Source organism: Anneissia japonica, unplaced genomic scaffold, assembly GCF_011630105.1.
Source record: "Anneissia japonica isolate Jap-2015-1 unplaced genomic scaffold, ASM1163010v1 scaffold172582_len1462937_cov174, whole genome shotgun sequence".
NCBI lineage: Eukaryota > Metazoa > Echinodermata > Crinoidea > Comatulida > Comatulidae > Anneissia > Anneissia japonica.
In genome coordinates this window covers 1,367,344-1,385,441 of record NW_022725666.1, presented here as the reverse complement: position 1 = coordinate 1,385,441, position 18,098 = coordinate 1,367,344, and the positions used below count along the sequence as shown (strand labels likewise).

Here is an 18,098-nt window from a genome sequence, read left to right as displayed (position 1 = left end):
ATTTAAAAATCAGGGAAAATTGAATAAATTAATTTTCTGTTTTATCAAGAGTAATAGCGTATTTGATTATTTTCAATGAGCGAAGTATGGTAATGTTTTAATTACAATATAATTTTTTTTTTTTTACATAATTCACTAGTCATCCAGCATACTTCATTCTCCACATTCTGCATTTAAAAAAAAAAATCTCATTTAGAAGCTGATTGGAATTATTTCTGTAGTTGGAGGAAGAGGAACTTAATTGCTGTAGGGCTGTGTCATTTCAAACTGACGTATAATTCCTATTTTAAGACGATCCTCATTCTTAGCCTTGGCTTGAAGTGGAAGTTGTGAGAAGTCACATGATATAGTCTTGTCAAGGTTTTTAAGTTTTTTTTTTTGCATCAAAACTTTATTTTTATTCCCAAAAATAGATAACCTATTTGTTTAAGGTTTCATGTTTAATAGGCTAATTAAAAAAATAACATGTTTCTTATCTATTCTTGCATTCTTTTTTGGGGTGTCTCCTTTTTTTATCTTTCACTATAATCATTCTATTAGGCCTGGTATAGGTCCTTTCAACTGTCTGTGTGAGTTGTCATTTTGTGATGGTAAGGGGGGAAGATCTCATTTTCTGTTTTGTTTAACCCTAGATAGGAAGCAGTTTAATTTTATTTTACTTGTGTTCAGTCTTTGCAAAAGATCTCTGTGATAAAGATATAATAAAACATAATAAATATGTAATTAATCTTTTCCTTCTTGTTTTCTTTGAAATTGATTTTGGAAGATTTGGCTGGGCTTGTAGGGACCTGTGGCAGACGCAGTGCAACTATCATCCTTACCAGTGGCTATTTCCCCTGTGAGGGGCATTTGAGGAGTTAAGCGATCTGACAAAATACAAATCTTGACACCTTAGCCTGGTCTTAAACAGCCTAAAGTGTAATAGGCAAAACCCTAACACTTTAAGCCGCTTTCAGACAAGCCTACAGTATTCCATGTATTGTACCCATACATATTTTCAAGGATTTCACTTTATTTTTCACATGTTTTGATGCAAGCCTGGGGGCCCCAGCCCCTCCCCCATTCCATGTAAATGAGCTAACTATAGTTTTATTGTGTAGTATATTACTTCTGACTGAAGAAATTATTCTTCTTCCCTCCTTATCTGCCGAATTCACCATTATCCTCACAATTCTGTGGGAATGAGACCTGCTTTTGTTTCAGGCACACACTGGTGTATACACGTAACAGGAATATTGGGGTAATATTACTATTGGCGGAGATGGAACGCCATGTTGTTTTGGTAACAGTGGATTTTTATCCAGAAGGCAATTCCGGGAATAATATTCCCGCAATATTGTGGTAAAAACATAGCCCTGTCTGAAAGTGTCTTAGACACACAATATATATATGACACACAATGGTAGAGCAGAAATCTTCATACACTGCTTATTCTAACATGAGTAGGCCGCTTTTTATATGACATAATGATTTAACATAGGCAATTGTGATTGCAGGATTTCTGCTATTTTAAACAGTTTTTTCCTCTAAATTGCAGAAAATATTTGTTTGCTATTGGTAACAAAGCGAATGCGGAGAAAATTTGCCTTCCTCTTCCAACAATATATATCCTGTTATTTCAAAACGTGGGTGTGTGTGAGATGACAAACCGTTTCCAAACAAAACAGTGGGGACATAAATACATATTGAGTCATCTTAAAACAAAATGGTTTATATATTCTAAATTTAATTGAGGGAAGTCATAAGATTTCAAGATATAATTATTCCTGTTATTGTTCATTTACCATCAAGGATCTTCAGTGCTTCGCAAACACAACAAATTACGAAAGTGAAACATGCACATGCTATTAAGTGATTGACATATGTATACTTTTGCCCATTGTTGTATTATTAGCTCATACTTTCTTATTATTATTATTATTATAACAAAATTATTTGACAAGACAGTATGGGTTTGTATATCTTGTGCAAATGTTTGGAAATCCAATTCCATGTACTGAAAAGTTTAAAGTTTCAGTAAAGATTTGAATTGAATGTTTCTACAATTGTCATTTTGGGTGAATACTGCGTTTAAGTGTTTAGCTTCTATTGTATCTATAATCGGGGACATTGGTAGATACCAAATGTTTGGTAGAAACCAAATGTTCTATTTTGAATGATTAAACTACTGTATATAGAACAATTATATTTTTAAATAATAAATATATGTTATTTGCTTTACATAATAATAATAATTATTATTATTATTATTTTAAAAAATTCTTTGATTATATCTTGTGCAAATGTTTTGTAAATCCAACTTCTTGTACTGAAAAGTTTAAAGTTGTTTGGTGTGATCACTGTTCAGCTTTGTTATAATTATTTTTTATGAAATTATTTGATCATTATTAATTCTATATCATTATTATTTGACTTTAAATTCAAAACATAGCTGGAAAACTCCTATGAATTCTGCAACGCAACATTTTGAACATGTGACATACTTTAATCTTTGCTGATAACATGGCAGCATTCAAAATAAGATGCAAACATTGATGGGTGATTATGTAATCTTATTCCTGGGAAAATGTGTACAATATCATTATTAATATTTTCATTATTATCTGTTATTATTATATTATCATAAATTGAACACTCTGTTTACATCTTTTACTATTAGAATAACAACTAAAAGTTGTATTTATCTATTGTAGTACGCTTTAAATCTGCCAGTTATTATTAGACCCAAATCCTCTCTTGATCGGGCTATGATCCTTTTGACTACTTCACGTCTAATTACTGTTGCCTCTAATCATCCCAAAACATTTTTCCCTGCCTTGCACCCCGTCCAATTTCATCTACCCTGGCGACTTTACTGCCAACATGGAATAAATTAATTTTGATTTGGCAAAGTATACCCGGATAGAGAATGGGCGAATAGCCCAAGCAGGCATTATGATTCAAACCCGAAAGAAATCACTTCCGAAAAACATGATATTACATATTATCTGATAGCACACATATGTAAAAAAAAACATCTCAAATACTACTGAAAGAACTACATTGGCTTTATTGGCATATCCAAAAGTCTTGAAATGGGGGTGCTGATAGGGGTGGGGGTGTAAGTTGAAATGTGGGGGGGGGCCTCGATGATCTGTTGAGGGGCGCTGATTTGCAAAATAAGGTTATTTTAGGTGATTTTTAATACTTGGCCGTGATTTTTGGTGGAAACTGGGGGGGGCGCAAGTAATTTTTGGAGGGGCGTGCACACCCCACTAGATAAGCCACTGATTGACTTCCAAATCAGCATAGGATCATTTACGAAATTCTACTGTTTACCTATCATTAAATGACATGGCTTCTGTATGCATATCTGAACTCCTTTGCCCGTACGCACAAACATGTCCTTTTCGCTCAGCCGATCAAGGTCTTCTCCACATTCCTTTATCACGTACAAAATATTATATTGATAGCAATATCTATTGCTGCACCGGTACTTTGAAACAACTTAAAATTTAACATATGTCACGCTTCATCCATCAGTCAATTTAAATGTAAACTAAAAGCTCATCTATTTAGTGTACATTACTCTTAGAATTAGATATGCACTTTTTATCACTCGTACTTTCATCAGCGCTTAAGCATATTGAGATATTTTTAAATATTTATGCCTATTTAAAAATATTATTATCATTATTAATGTAATCAAAGAAATTAAATCCTGTTCTCTCAGGAAAAGGGGGTTTCCACATTAGAGCCTGAAGTTTAGGTGAGTCTAGTTGCCCTACTGGAGTCGTGGTCAAATCCCATTGAGCCAAAGCATGATAGCATAATGGTGAATTTTATGATAATTTTTATGATTTTTAAATAAAGGAGAGAGAAAAATTTATTTTCGTTAGGGGTTTTAAATGATAATGAAAGTTTGGCCGAGCCATAAAACCATGATTTTTTGTGCCTAATACTGTAGCTTCTGATAATCGTTTTTATAGAAGAGGTGGTAATGGATGAAAATTGGCAATTCAACACATTATTCACATAGTGGTGTGTATATCTGAATTATCAAACCTAAATATCATTGCATAAAAATTTCCTTAGCTTCTAGTGAGACCTATTCAAAATTAACTATATATTTTATTATAGTAGGTTTGTTGAGTTATTTACAATACGATACGATATATTTTATTACATCCGAAAGGAAATTCATTGGTACATGTAAAGTAAAGTTAAAATTTAGGCATTAAACTAATTTTCCTTCATTTTGTATTTTAATTTTTATTATTTTTTATCAATGTAAATTTGTATTTTGAATGCCATTATAAATCAATCAATCAACATAGTTTCGAGTTACTAAGAAAAGGTAGGTGATAAACGTGTTTGATGAGGTAAAGTAATTTAAAGGCACTACGGTACAGCAGACACGCATAGCATTTTGGTAAAGTTAAGAGGAGATTCAATGAAGCGCAGTCCCGGAATATAGTGACACGTACAGCTAGGTAGGTACAAACGAAACCAAAATGCCACAAAATATTAAGTTACTTAAAAAAAAGTGATCAGATTTTAAAATTCAAAAAATAGATTCTTTAAAGCACTGCTGTGCTGAGATTTAAGAGCAGTGCTTAACGACAAATAAGGTCGTGTTTTGTGTAACGCTTATTCAGCAACAATGCTTATTCAAAAGAAGTGCTTAGCAGTTGTCTTGTAATATAATCTTAACATAATAATATGATCTCTTTATATAAAACATTTTCTTCTTGATTCTTGTGTTTACCAATTTTCATGGGTTTTTGTATATACTTTCTTATATTATTTCATATTTTGAACATGTTTTAACTGTTAACTGGATCTTTAAGGAAAAACGATGTCAACTATCCAAAATAAAGAAAGATTTCTATGTATCTATCTATCTATCTATCTATCTAAATAATTGACTGAATGCATTCAATTAATTTAATTGATAATATCTGCATATCATAATCAGATTCTGAAATGAGTGGTTATAGTCCAACCCAGCCCCTTGTGTTCCCCACCTTCTTTTTAACAGGAAACTGGATGTGCTTTGCCAGTTATGCCTGCCTGCCTGTGTATTCAACAGCTATTGTTTTTAAGATATATCAAATCAGCATGGTTTTTACGGGGCACAAATTTCTATGAGCGGAATTGATTATTATGAAGAATTACAACTCTTTCAACATGTGCCTGTTCAGTGCACATAATCATGTGTCTGTATAAGCCTTTGCAATTAGTTGAGGAAATTAGCGTTCTTCGACAGAAGCCACTAAGATTGTTGTCTTCAAATGCTCCGTGATCATCGATTGCCAATTTTGGTCAGTTTTCTAAGAAGTTAACAACAGAGCTGTGATCAATGAGAGAATGTTTAAGAACAAATTTATTTTCTGTCCTGTTTGTTGATGAGGCATAGTCATTTGTTTGTGCGGACTTCATGTACACAGGTCATGAGTGTATTATTTGTTTATATATGGTCATACCATTGCTTCATTCAACTTCATTGTGTATTAAAACACATCCTCCAACAAACTTGCATGCTTTATTTATTGAAAGGTTGGCTCAGACAGGATGGGATTGATTGAATGATTGATTGACCAAATGCCCGTCATGGTGGTAGATCAATAGGATGTTTATCTATGTGTCTTGAATGTGTCCTGCATGGCAAACCAACGCTATCATTTCAGTTATTTTGGCAGAGCACCCATGCTATGTTGAGAGTGGTTTCAGTTCAAATCCAAATGGTGATAATAATTGTTTTTTAAGACGTATATAAATTTTAAATAAAAGAATAATAAATTGAATTGTTTTATTAATATCAAATAAAAACATGGGCAGTCCGCTTGTGGTACAGGGCGAGTGACAGAGAAAGAGTAACTGCGTAGTAGTATATAAATGCAAATATACAAAAAGACAAATACGGATACATAAGGACATAAAGGGGCCTATAAACAGATATATGTAGACTGATGAATGGGGCCAAAAGTATAAAAAATAGAAATCAAAGTATATATTAATTAAATGTGTTATTGATGATAATTATAACCACATAAACACTGAATAAAGAAAATTTCATACAATAAACAGTAACAGGTGCCCCAAAAGCTCCGGTGTTTTAGGAATTTAAATTATCAATTGTAGAATCTCATGTAAAAATTACATATGAATTTTGTTTTTATCCCAACAAATATTGTTAAGTCCAAAATGTTGAGGATTAGCATAAAAAGAAATTATTCATAAACACAGTTAAGATTGCTAAATTTTGTGGTATATAAATAGAATTTTTGTAGATCTAACTTCTTTTTTTTTCTTTCGTATATTATACAGACACAACATCATACTAGAATGGAAAAATTAAATTTGTGGTTTGTTTGCTCATCATAACCATAAAATTTGTACTAAAAATATTTGCTGTTGTTGCGTAGTCATGCCTTTGCATTCAAATTATTTATTCTCCCCAGAGAGGTGAATTTACAAGATATGGGATACTGTGGTAATTTTAAGAGGAAGTGGGTTCTCTGGAACTAAATCATTTATCTGCCCCCTAGCTTGTTATTTTAAGATCAATCTGTATGCTTAAGGCAAACAAAAACAAAAAATCTGTTAATCAAATCAATTAATATATAAGAATGAAGTATCACAGGCAAATGTCAAAATTTTATTTAGATTTACTTCAAATTTGATGTTGTTAAATTGTTAAAAATTTGTATATACAATTTTTTAACTGAAACAATTGTATGTAAAAAGCAGAAAAAGCAGTTCTATTATATATATGTATATATGTATATATATACAGGAAAAGGCCAAGTGGAGAGATGTGTATAAGAGACAGTATATATATATTGTATATACTTATAATATATACTGTATATCATATATTTATAATATATATATATATACATATTTATATATACATGTTATATATATATATATATATGAATTAATTATTAAGCATATATTAATATAAGAGTTTAGAGGCAAATTATATTTCACTTGCTTGTTATCTATGGAACGTAGTTCAATACAATTCACTTATTTGCTAATTTGCAGACTTTTTGCTACAAAATTCTTAAAATTGTCTTGGAGGAGTATCTATATGCAAGTAGTTGTATTGTACAACTAAATTAATTTGCTAATTACCAGAGTGGATAATTCTTCTGATTTGCATTTGAAATGCTAAAGCATAAATGTATACCATGCAATTCAAAATTTTGAATTTATTGTTGAAACCATAGAGCTACTATAACAACTAGAGTTCTGACTAGGCAACGACGTGATGCAGAGTTGTGTACCATACTCGTGCGAATATGCGCCCCGTTTGAATAAGCACCCCTTTTGAATAAGCGTCCCTCCTAATGTGAAAATTTCCTTAAGCGCCCCGTTTGAATAAGCGCCCCCTTCTAATTTGAATAAGCCCAACTCAATAATTTCATAAGATTTTCTTTTTGGCAAGTCAATAATCCAATCAATCCTGGGAACGTGGTTGTTCAACTGATTTGAGCTGCAGAGTGGAAAACATTCTTCTTAGGTCACTATCAAAATGAGGATATTTCTCTTGGACAGATGAGAGCTCCGATCCTGGACAGACAGTATATTTCCAACTTTCCTCTTCTTACATACTTGTCTAGGCCTATAGTCCTACTCCTCTTTTTCTGACAATTTGCACCTTCAGTGCATTCTTATCTGAATTTTCAAGAAAACCTACAATGATCCTGCCATCCTGTTGATCTCAATCGGTCGATGGCCAACAAGCTAACCACTACCCACCACCACTAATTGCATCTGCTATTCTGCTGTTTATGTAGATATTCACAGCATTCTTGTCATGAGCCATGTTCTCTGGGTGATTATCTTTTCACTGCACCCCCATTCGTAATGTCCTTATATAACCTTTTTTCATTCAATAAGTGCCTCCAGAATTTAATAAGTTGTCATAAGAACCCCTCGATTTTCACCTATTTTCATAAGCGCCCCTTCAATTTTCACTCTGTTTTCATAAAGCGCCCCGTTTAAATAGGCGCCCCATTTCAATAAGCGCCCCTCAGAAAGTGCAAAAAAACATTTTAAGCGCCCTGACGCTTATTCGGGCGAGTACGGTATGTGTACTCAGCAAGATGGCTGCCGTAAGAAAGCGCCATCTTCAGGCTTAATATACATATTAAAACCATAAATAAGACCTTACTATTATTTCATTCATCATTAATAATATTAATATTAATAAATTATTATACTAACCTTTCCAGGAAAAGGCCAAGTGGAGTATCTGATTTAAAGATAATGTACTGGGGAATGAAAGTCAAAATTGTGTTTGCTATACCGCAACACCTCAACGCTCGAGTTTTATGGTAACTTAGCTGTACTCAAACCTTTCATGTTAAATTGCTTAGGCGTATTTTGATTGGCTGGATCTACGGCAGCCATCTTGTATGGTACATACACAGCTCTGCATATTTTGAACATTGGAGTCTGCCACTCTAGTTGTCTTGCTATATACGTTTTATGGTCGAAACTCAACACAAAAGACCCAAATTCTCTGAGAAGGGGATTTTATTCATTTTGGCAAAATTAAGTTCTTGTCCCTAGATTTAGGATCAGATCTAGACAAGCTAAGCTAACAGCTATCAACTTAGTGACAACGTTTAATTGGTTGTTCTTAATTTAACACCAAATTTGTAGCCATCACTCTCAAATTATGAATCACTTCGGCCCCTTTATTCAATTAATTTCCTTTACAATTGAGTTTTTCATCATAGTTAAAAGATATTTAAATTAAATTTTCCAGATCTGCGATGTAACATCCCCTCATAAAACCTTCAGTACGATCTATCCAAGTTGTGTTCATATACTGTTTGAATTTTAAGAATATTTTACTTTCATAATTAATTTTTCCATTTTAAAGATGTTCACTAACATGAAGATATCCTGTAATCTAAACCTAATATAAATTTTAGAATTAAAAAGTATTAAAATATTAATTTGAATATTTCAATAATTATCAGCTTTCATTAGTATATAAAAAATAATAAATATAAGAATTTTAATGGATGTGTACATAATGCTGTCTTATATCTTATGCTTATTGAATTATTCCTAGCAAATTTAAGACTTTCAATAGAAAAACAATTTCTGTAATTTATGAAAAACTGGTTTTGCTTTTATTGGTTTTTTTTTGTTTTTTTTTTTATTTGTGATTTAGCAAAAGTTGATGACTTATGCCAGTCTTGTTGAATGAGCAGTTCAATTATTTATTTATTTATTTATTTATTCATTTTTATTTATTTATTTTTATTTATTTATTTATAGTGAAATGTACAAAAGCATTATTTTCCAAAGTTGAATATGTAAACATGAGGAAAATATAAGAATTGCATGTTTAATAAGAGATAATTACGAGATTATAGTAAAATTTTATTCATTATTTTGCCTTTCATAAAACTTACAATACAATTGCTACGTACAGTAAAGTAAAACAAAAACTAATCAAAATTGACAATACTGAAGAAGTAGATCTAAAGAGGCAGGGATTAACAAAAGCAATTAAAATCGCTGTAGCTCAGTTATAAAATTGATAGTAAAGGTGTTAGCAATTAGCTTTTAGTTAGATGATTATACGCAAGATAAAAGTTGAAATGTGCTGTGGATTGGCGTATTAATGATCATTAAACTCAGAATCAACTTTAGCATTCAAGCATGTGATAGGATATTGAATAAAATTTGTATCGGAACCTACAGTATTTCTCATACTTTTTTATAGCACTATGAGCATTATACCTGAGGGCATAAAAACTCACTGTGAACGACCTTCGCATTTTGAAATGTTTTCTCCAAACCGCAAAAGTCCATCACAGTTGTTGAAAATGAAATCACTACATACGTCAATTTTTTACTCTTATTGGTAATTATTCAATCGTGATTCATTGGCTCCTATTATTCTCTTTTATCGGCAAATCATCCGAAAAACAAACTAGTTTTAAGGTTTACAAGACCAAGATTTGGTCAGTCTTAGCCCATCAATCTATCACTCATAGACCTTCGAAAGAAAGCAAGCTGGGATGTTGGAAATCCAAAATAGCTCAATCATCTACTATTACAAACCTGGGAAAAAAAGGCTTTTGTACTTATGTAACAAATGGTTGCCAGGGGCCAGATTTATCAAACTAGAAATCAGCTTAAATTCGTCTTAAGTCCATTTTTTTGCTTGAGTCAAATTTATCCATATTGCTTAGCTTAAAATTTCTTAAAATTAGAAAGTCGATTGTACGTTGGTGCCATCTAAGATGATTTTTAAGCCAAGATTTTGCTAAGATTGGGTAATAAATCAGCTTAAGATAATTATTAGGGACATCTTAACTTTTTTGACTTAAGACATTTGCTAAGCTGAGATTGATAAATCCCGGGCCAGGATAGCAGCCAACTTCTTTTTTTTTCTATCAACACTTACAGTCTGTGGAAGAATGTAGATGACCCCTAAAATATTCAGTTAAATTATTAAATTTGTTAATTAAGTAGAATCAAATAACACTCCAGACTATTACATATTTATTTGACAATAACATGTGACATGCCTTAATATAGTCATGATGATGTTACATCATGATCATGACCATAGAAAAGCACATCATGACTATATATGGGCATATAACAGTTTTCTAAGTCATCAAATTTTAGTGACACAGATCATAACATTTTTTTTTCGGATTTAGAGGCTTTTCACTCATGCAAAAAAAATTATTATCACCTAATTTAATAACTTTTATCAACATTATGCAAAAACAATAGAGACTCTATTAATTATGCATTCTTTATTTAGCATGGACATTTTTTTTCTCATTTTGTTTTTCATTTGAGAGCTATATACATATTAAGCAATACTAAATTTTATGTTTGAATATTATATAACATTCAACACAGACAGAGTCTTTTACATGATTTTTTTTATCCATGCTCTATTCATTATATAGTAATTTTGGAAGAACAGAAAATCAGGTATGACTCTGTGTAATGAAAATGATTATCCAAATTTTACACTTGGCAGGTTACATATGGTCATGTGACTCAAAACTAGAGGATAAATGTCAGAATATCTGCAACAAATCCAAATGAGCAAACAGCAATTTAAAAGAAAAAATTAGATCCGAGAGAAGTATTAATAAAACTGAAAGACATCTAGTCAGTCACTCTGGACGCCACACCATCCTACTTAGCCCAAGATCAATTATGCAAGTTCCTGCTTTTTGCCGAGAAAATCACGCATATTCCACAGGCAGCGCAGTCAGCCAGATCACTATGACGCGAGGCTGACCCTGACATTGGGATAGGCGGCACCAGGTTTCTATGGGAAGTTATCATGAACGCAGATCAGACTTGTCAATCACACTACGCTAAGTATTATCACTCAGTGGTATCTTGTCTAGATAGTACGCTAAATCAACCCAAACATGTTTGAGAACTCTGCGATTCACAACGTTACGTCAACTGAAAAAGTACAATGGCACTAGATACAGAGTTTATTGGCTTGAAGGATTGAGGATGTTGCAGATGGAAGGAAAGGAAGCATTTGTGAGCCACGGTGGCACCAGCATTTGGGATTAAACTCCCTACTCCTGTCGAACAGACCATTCCCCTAATCGTCCATGACTCATACCAAAAAAAAATTGTTCTTTTAAAACATTTCTTTAGACATAATGCATTCTTAACTTCTTAAGGCTTTGTCCAGACTCAAATTTATGTGACACAGACCTCCCAAGTTCGCCGAAATTTGCGGGTTTCCCAGATATTTATGGAAGATCCCCACTTCCTGGAATTTTTACAATTTTTCCCAGAAAATATAGAATTTTCATTGTGGAATATTAAAAATGGCTCCTAAATGTATATTTTCAAAAATTAAACAACATTTTTCTCTTCCAAATAATTAGGTTACTTATTTAAACAACCTATTGCTTTGCACCACCACCTAAGTTGAATAAAACCTGAAAATGACTTATTTTGCCTATTGTTTGCACTTACAAAAAAGTGAACTACTATACTTTTACTGTTAATATTTGTAATATAGAAAGACATTGCTTAAAGAATTTAGTTTCAATTGTAAATTACTTTGTTTATTGTAGAATAATTTTTTTTTTAAACTGTACTTCTGGAGAATATATTTGAATCAGGCCTGCAAGTCTCAAAATGAGGAGTTTGCATTTTATAGAGGATGCTTTCTGTTTAATTGATAGTGACCACTCATCTGTTGTAAATTCGCACGGACTGAATCATCGAGTCTTGAACTAGATTTCAGTGGTTCCTTCACCCACCGCTTTTTTTTCTCAAGTTTTCAAGTTGTTAACTGAAATTAAAAAAAAAAAAACTTTACATAAAAAATCTGCTTTCACCATCGCACGACCTTCACCCAAAATCCTTGCTTCACCTTCATAATTAAATATCCCATGACTAAATTGGAAAAATGCAGAAATACTTGCCATAATGCAAAACTGTACGGCTCACTAATTGTTTATGATAATTGTTTCAAGATTGAAGGTTGACAAAACTTTAGATTTTTTTTTTTTTTAATTGCTTTGCACAGTAGCACATTTTAGTAATATTCAATTCAGTATTCACTTTATCATAGTTCATTATTGAGCACTACATAAAGAAAAATATTTAAAACATAAAATACAATGATATTATTTCGATGTGTGTTTGCATCAAGAAAATATCTTATATGGGAGTGATGCTTTGCCCTACCTAACATGTTAATATATATCTAATTGCCCTACATGAAAAAGAAATGTTAGAAAAAAATATCACTCCTATAATATTTTCCTGATGCAAACGCACATCGAAATAGCATTGCAGTATCTGCTGCTACTTGGGGATCGGATTCAACACTAGTCACGAAGCGCAGGCTCATGGTCTAGTGGTTGTGGCACCAGGCTAGTTATTTGGAAGTCGTGGGTTCGATTTCCAACTGTATCACTTGTAAACTTTTTTTCAAGTATTTGGGAACATACTGAGTATTCAGTACGTTCCCAAATATATGTGTTTAGAAAGAGAGCAGCTTAACATTTTAAAAGTTAGTGTTTATGTTGAGAAAATTGAAGCCTTGGCAGCTCTCTCCTTGACAGCATGGGGAGATTATAGTGATAACAATTAATGTTAGGAAGTCAGCTTTAATAATAATAGCTTGTATTTTGCTGTGTAATAACAATAAAAAATTACATGTGATACGATTAATACAATATGTCCCTATCTGAGCACTTGTATTATTATTATTATTATTATTATTATTGTATATGAAATCAAAATCACATTATAATTGTTGTTCTTCCCCTATTCAGGAAGAGAATTAAATTATTTACTTTTTTAAGATCTTGTGATGAAATCCACTACAAAAAAGTGTATCCTAGAAATGTAATTGTAGATCTTTTCAAAGAAAGACAGTTAAGGGTTCAAAGGGTTTCTTAAAACAGTCGAGGGCACGAATACAGTCCACATGGGAAGGAAGCGTTGTAAACGACAAATCAATCAGAGACTAGAATGCCTAAATACCACGTGTCACCAAAAACTTGCTCATTTTGTGCAGAATAACCAAAACGACTCGGTACAGGAAGCATATCCTCAATAAGGTCCGGACTAAAGAACTCTGAAACTTCAAGCCTTAAACTTGCGCATCAAATTTCGAGGAATGAACCAATAATAGGGAAACCATTTCTGACAAGCATAGATGCATTTTCAAACACAAAACATATGTAGCTGCCCTGGTAACAAAAGAAGATGTCCATGAATTAAGAATAATCACCAAACTGTACTTTACCAAACTGTAAAAAAAAATCAATAAAATGTAGACAGTGTTTTTATTTATGATAGACTGCCTATGTTGAGCTACTGTTAATATCTTTTTACATTTTATTTGCTCACTTTAGTATATTTAAGTAGGTTAATGAAACTAATTTCCTCACAAATAACAGATATATTTTTTGGCCCTTAAATTGCCTGATATATTATGGATTTTCATAAAAAATAGTCTGATGATATAAATTTTCTGTGTATTTTGATATTTATATAATAAAATAGCAGAAAATTCAAATTAATATTGTTGTTGTGATAGTTATTATACTTTTTTTTATAGCAACTATATAATTATAGTATATGCAGTGTATAGAAATTTATTTACAAATTGTCACCTTACTTTTGCTGAAATAGAAACATCAACAATGGTGTCTATCGTGCAGGTTTCGCTACCACCCAAGAGGCATATGATGAAGCGGTTAGACAAGTATTTGTACATCTGGATAAGGTAAAGTAAAAACTAAATAACATCACTTTTAAATAACATGTACAATAAAACATTTAGTTATTGCAAATACAGGTTTCCCTCTAATTAAAGACCCCTCCAATTAAAGACCACTTTTCTGTTGTTCCAAATTCACAAATGTCTTTTTATCTTTATTTTTCTAATTAGAAACCAAAGCTACTAAAGTCTATGGAAACCCTGGTCCAAAAGTGGTATTTAATTGGAGGGAGACCTGTATTATTATTATTATTATTATTATTATTATTATTATTATCATTGTTGTTAGGACACTAACATGCAGATCCAAACCAAGGCGTGTACCCCCTAGAGTTGATCGTTTTGGAATAAAAGATATGATTGATATGCTATTTGGACTGCAATATTAGGGATTGTCAATAACAAATCTATTGGGTCAACAAATAAATTTTGTTAGCCCAACGACCGTGCCATCAAATAGCTGGGTCCCATGCTCGTGTTAAGGGTGGAAATTGGCGCCACTGATTCAGTAAGTAGTAAATACAAGACTATGTTTGCTTATATGTTTTCATTGTAGGTTGAGGAGATTCTTCGTGGAAAACGCTACCTAACTGGAAACACATTCACTGAAGCTGACGTTAGACTCTTCACTACTCTTGTGCGCTTTGATACCGTTTATGTTGGCCACTTCAAGGTACAGTATAACCATTGCTACCCCTAACAGTTGCTGGAATAACAGTGGAACTTTCTGGAGTGCCAATCAAACTTAAAAACTGACCAATCAGATCAGGGCCAGAAATATGCAAATGTCTCATAAACATACTTGTCCTACATACCTTAGCAACAGTATCCAAGGTGTTGGGCTTAGCAGAAAGTACTGTTACTGTTTTAGCTTCATAAAAATATTTGTTTGGTGAACTAGCATTGTTATGTGCATATAGTACATCATTGTTCTTGGTGTAGTAATTCCTTTACAGCTGAGATCAGCTAAACTGGGGATGATTGTGCATGAGTGATGTCTGCAGCCAGTCAGATAAAATAAGTGCTTAAAATTGAAATTAAATTAAACTGAAGGTGTACTTCATATACATACTGAATAAATTAATACTGATAGGTTAGATGCTGGTGTATACTGGGAAGGTTAACAGAATCGCTCTGCATAATAAGATTCTCACCATTAAATAATTTTAAATTTAATCTCAACAGAGTATATATTCTTTTAAATAATTTATTTAATTGTTATTCTATTCATTTAGGAGAATTTAGATTGCCAGTAGCAAACTGTACCACTCTCTTAAAATAATTTAGAAATCACTTTCATTTCATAAGGCAAACCGAGGACCCTATATTAAAAGGAAAGCATCTTAATCAACAAGTCAAACAATTACACTACTATGACAAATAGAGTAGTTGGAGAAGAAGGCTTTACTTAACATTGATAAATCAATTTTCTGTTTTAAACTTTTTAACAGTGCAACAAGAAACGTATTGTTGATTACCCAAGCATTTGGGGATATGTACGGGATATCTACCAGTCATATGGTATTGCAGAGACTGTTGATCAGGAGCACATCCAGAAGCATTACCAGGTGGGTGGTTAAATTCAAATTTCCAGGTGTTTATATTCAAATATACAGGTGTTTGTGTATATTGCTTCAAATTGATGGGTTATGGCTACATTCAGACTTGGAGATAAGCCAGGCTTGAGTTAAGCCCGGCTCAACTTTAAGCCCGGCCTAACTTTGCCGGGCATTAGACTAGCAGGTTTAGCCAGGCAAGAATTTGCATAATAATGAACCGTAACCAGGAAACGTGTTTCAAAACATTGCTCGCGAAACGTACGCTCACTCACAGCGTACTTAATTGAATGCTAATTGGTCATTTCATCACCCGAAGTCAATGCAAGGCCCCCCGCAATGATTAAAGCCCAGCTTAGAAAAGTTAAACACGGTGAAGCGCCAGGCCTAGTTACTATAGGAACACAGCCCGGCTTGAGATAAGCCACCTAGTTCAGACAGGCAGGTGGATAAACCGGGTTGAGCCGGGTTGAGCTGGGTTTATTCATCTAGTCTGAACTAGGCCTATATAATGATATTTAATGTGTTCCTTGAATGTATTTGTACTAAACTATAATTTATTTAGTAGGTGGGTGTATTTAAGTTAATTGATGGTTATGTTCTAATCACCTTGGTAGTAAATGAAATTTAAATATAAAAGATTAGAATACCCAGGTGTATGCATTGAAGTTACCAGTTCAAATAAATTTAAATTGCCATGTGGCTTATTCAAATTACTTACAGGTAAATTATGTCAATTTTGATTGCTAGATGCTTATAGTGAAATTAACTGGTGGTTATATTCTAATTAGCTAAAGGTATATTTAAATACATTTATACCAGGTGGTCATATTTTTAACTACCAGGTGGTCTTATATTCAAATTATCAACAGAAAAATTCAGGTAAATTTACATTACTAGACAGTTTTCCAGTTAGCCAGATGAATATTCATGAATATGTTAATTAACAAGTGGTAATTTTCCACTTAGCTTATTAATATAAATTCATGTAAATTTAGTTTAATAAATGATTACCTTGAAATTACCAGGTGTAGCCGAAGGTATAGGCCTACTGTCAAAGTTAAAATTGGTCAAATCCCCAAGACTGCAGCCACCTGTGTTCACGTGTCACAATCGTGTCAAGTGCCATCCCCAACTGCCTTGACTCGGCCTCATGATCTCATCGAAAATTTTGAAATGTGCTCTATGTCCACGAAAACACCACATGTTCACGAAAACACAAAAGAGTTATGGAGTATGACAACATGACAACATGAAAACAAAAAAAAAGAACAAAATACCAAAGATAAATTGCCACCAGTTCTTCATTCTAATCGCTAATCCTTATTAGTCACTCTGCCCAATTGGGAAGAGTTGGCTTCATATAAACACATTTTCTACGAATTGGTTCATTTTGTGCTGAAATAAATTTGTAATAGTAGAATGCCAGTTTGGCGTACAAATTACTAGTGCATATTTAGGTAGGAGATATGTTGGAACTGATAGGGAGGTGACAGGGAAAATTGGGCGGGCCACTCGCTAGAGAAATGAAGGTGTTATAAGATGATTTTAATCTAATGTGTAAATTTTTTCCTCACGGTAATTTTCCAGTGGGGAGCCTGGTGAGCAAGACTCCCCCACCACCCACTTGAACAGGCCTGGACACCCCGTCATCCGACACCACAACGAAGGTCATTGAACAAAAGATATTAATTTGTCTATCCAAAACGTTGGATTGCCAATCCGTAATATTGTGGTCTAAAAGCAAAATTTTGGGCCATACTAAGCCATATAAACTCTCCTTTTGAACCCTACTACGATTTTTATTCCAGAACCCTGATTGAGGCTCGAGTGGTCCCCTTGGTTTGGACCCCACTGTCAGACAGGTCGGACTCCCCAGTCAGACCCCTGGTCAGCAACTTTTTGGGGCCACCACTGCGTGCAACTTTCCTTTCCCTAAAATTCTGTGAATCTATTGCTAATCAGTGAGGATATGGATGGTATTCAAACAGATTTAATTCTCTGTTGAATAAAACTAGACTTTTTTGCTGCAGAGTTTTTTCAACCGAAAAGATTACTGATGTTTATTCCATTTTCAAAACAGGGAACTGCGATTGACACTTGGTTGTACCATCATTAGTATCATGATTGATTGTAGGTCGTGGCTTAAGATGACTAAATAATGAATAGTCTGTGGAGATTAGCGGAGAGGTGGGAGACTACCCACTGTCCCCTTTCTAAAGAAACACTTCCCCGTTAGCAATTAGTATAATTTACTAGAAGTGCAGGTTCAAGGCTATGTGATAGCT

At 33.0% G+C, this 18,098-nt stretch overlaps 1 protein-coding gene across 1 annotated transcript in view; it reads left to right on the top strand.

Moving 5' to 3' along the window:
* LOC117112805 (glutathionyl-hydroquinone reductase YqjG-like) overlaps positions 1-18,098 on the top strand; it is a gene marked incomplete at its 5' end in the record, with an annotated part of 31,594 nt that overhangs the window by 12,070 nt on the left and 1,426 nt on the right. Inside the window, 3 exon segments of the mRNA XM_033255977.1 lie at positions 14,167-14,260; positions 14,811-14,927; positions 15,706-15,822. Coding sequence (XP_033111868.1) covers positions 14,167-14,260; positions 14,811-14,927; positions 15,706-15,822 — 328 coding nt within the window.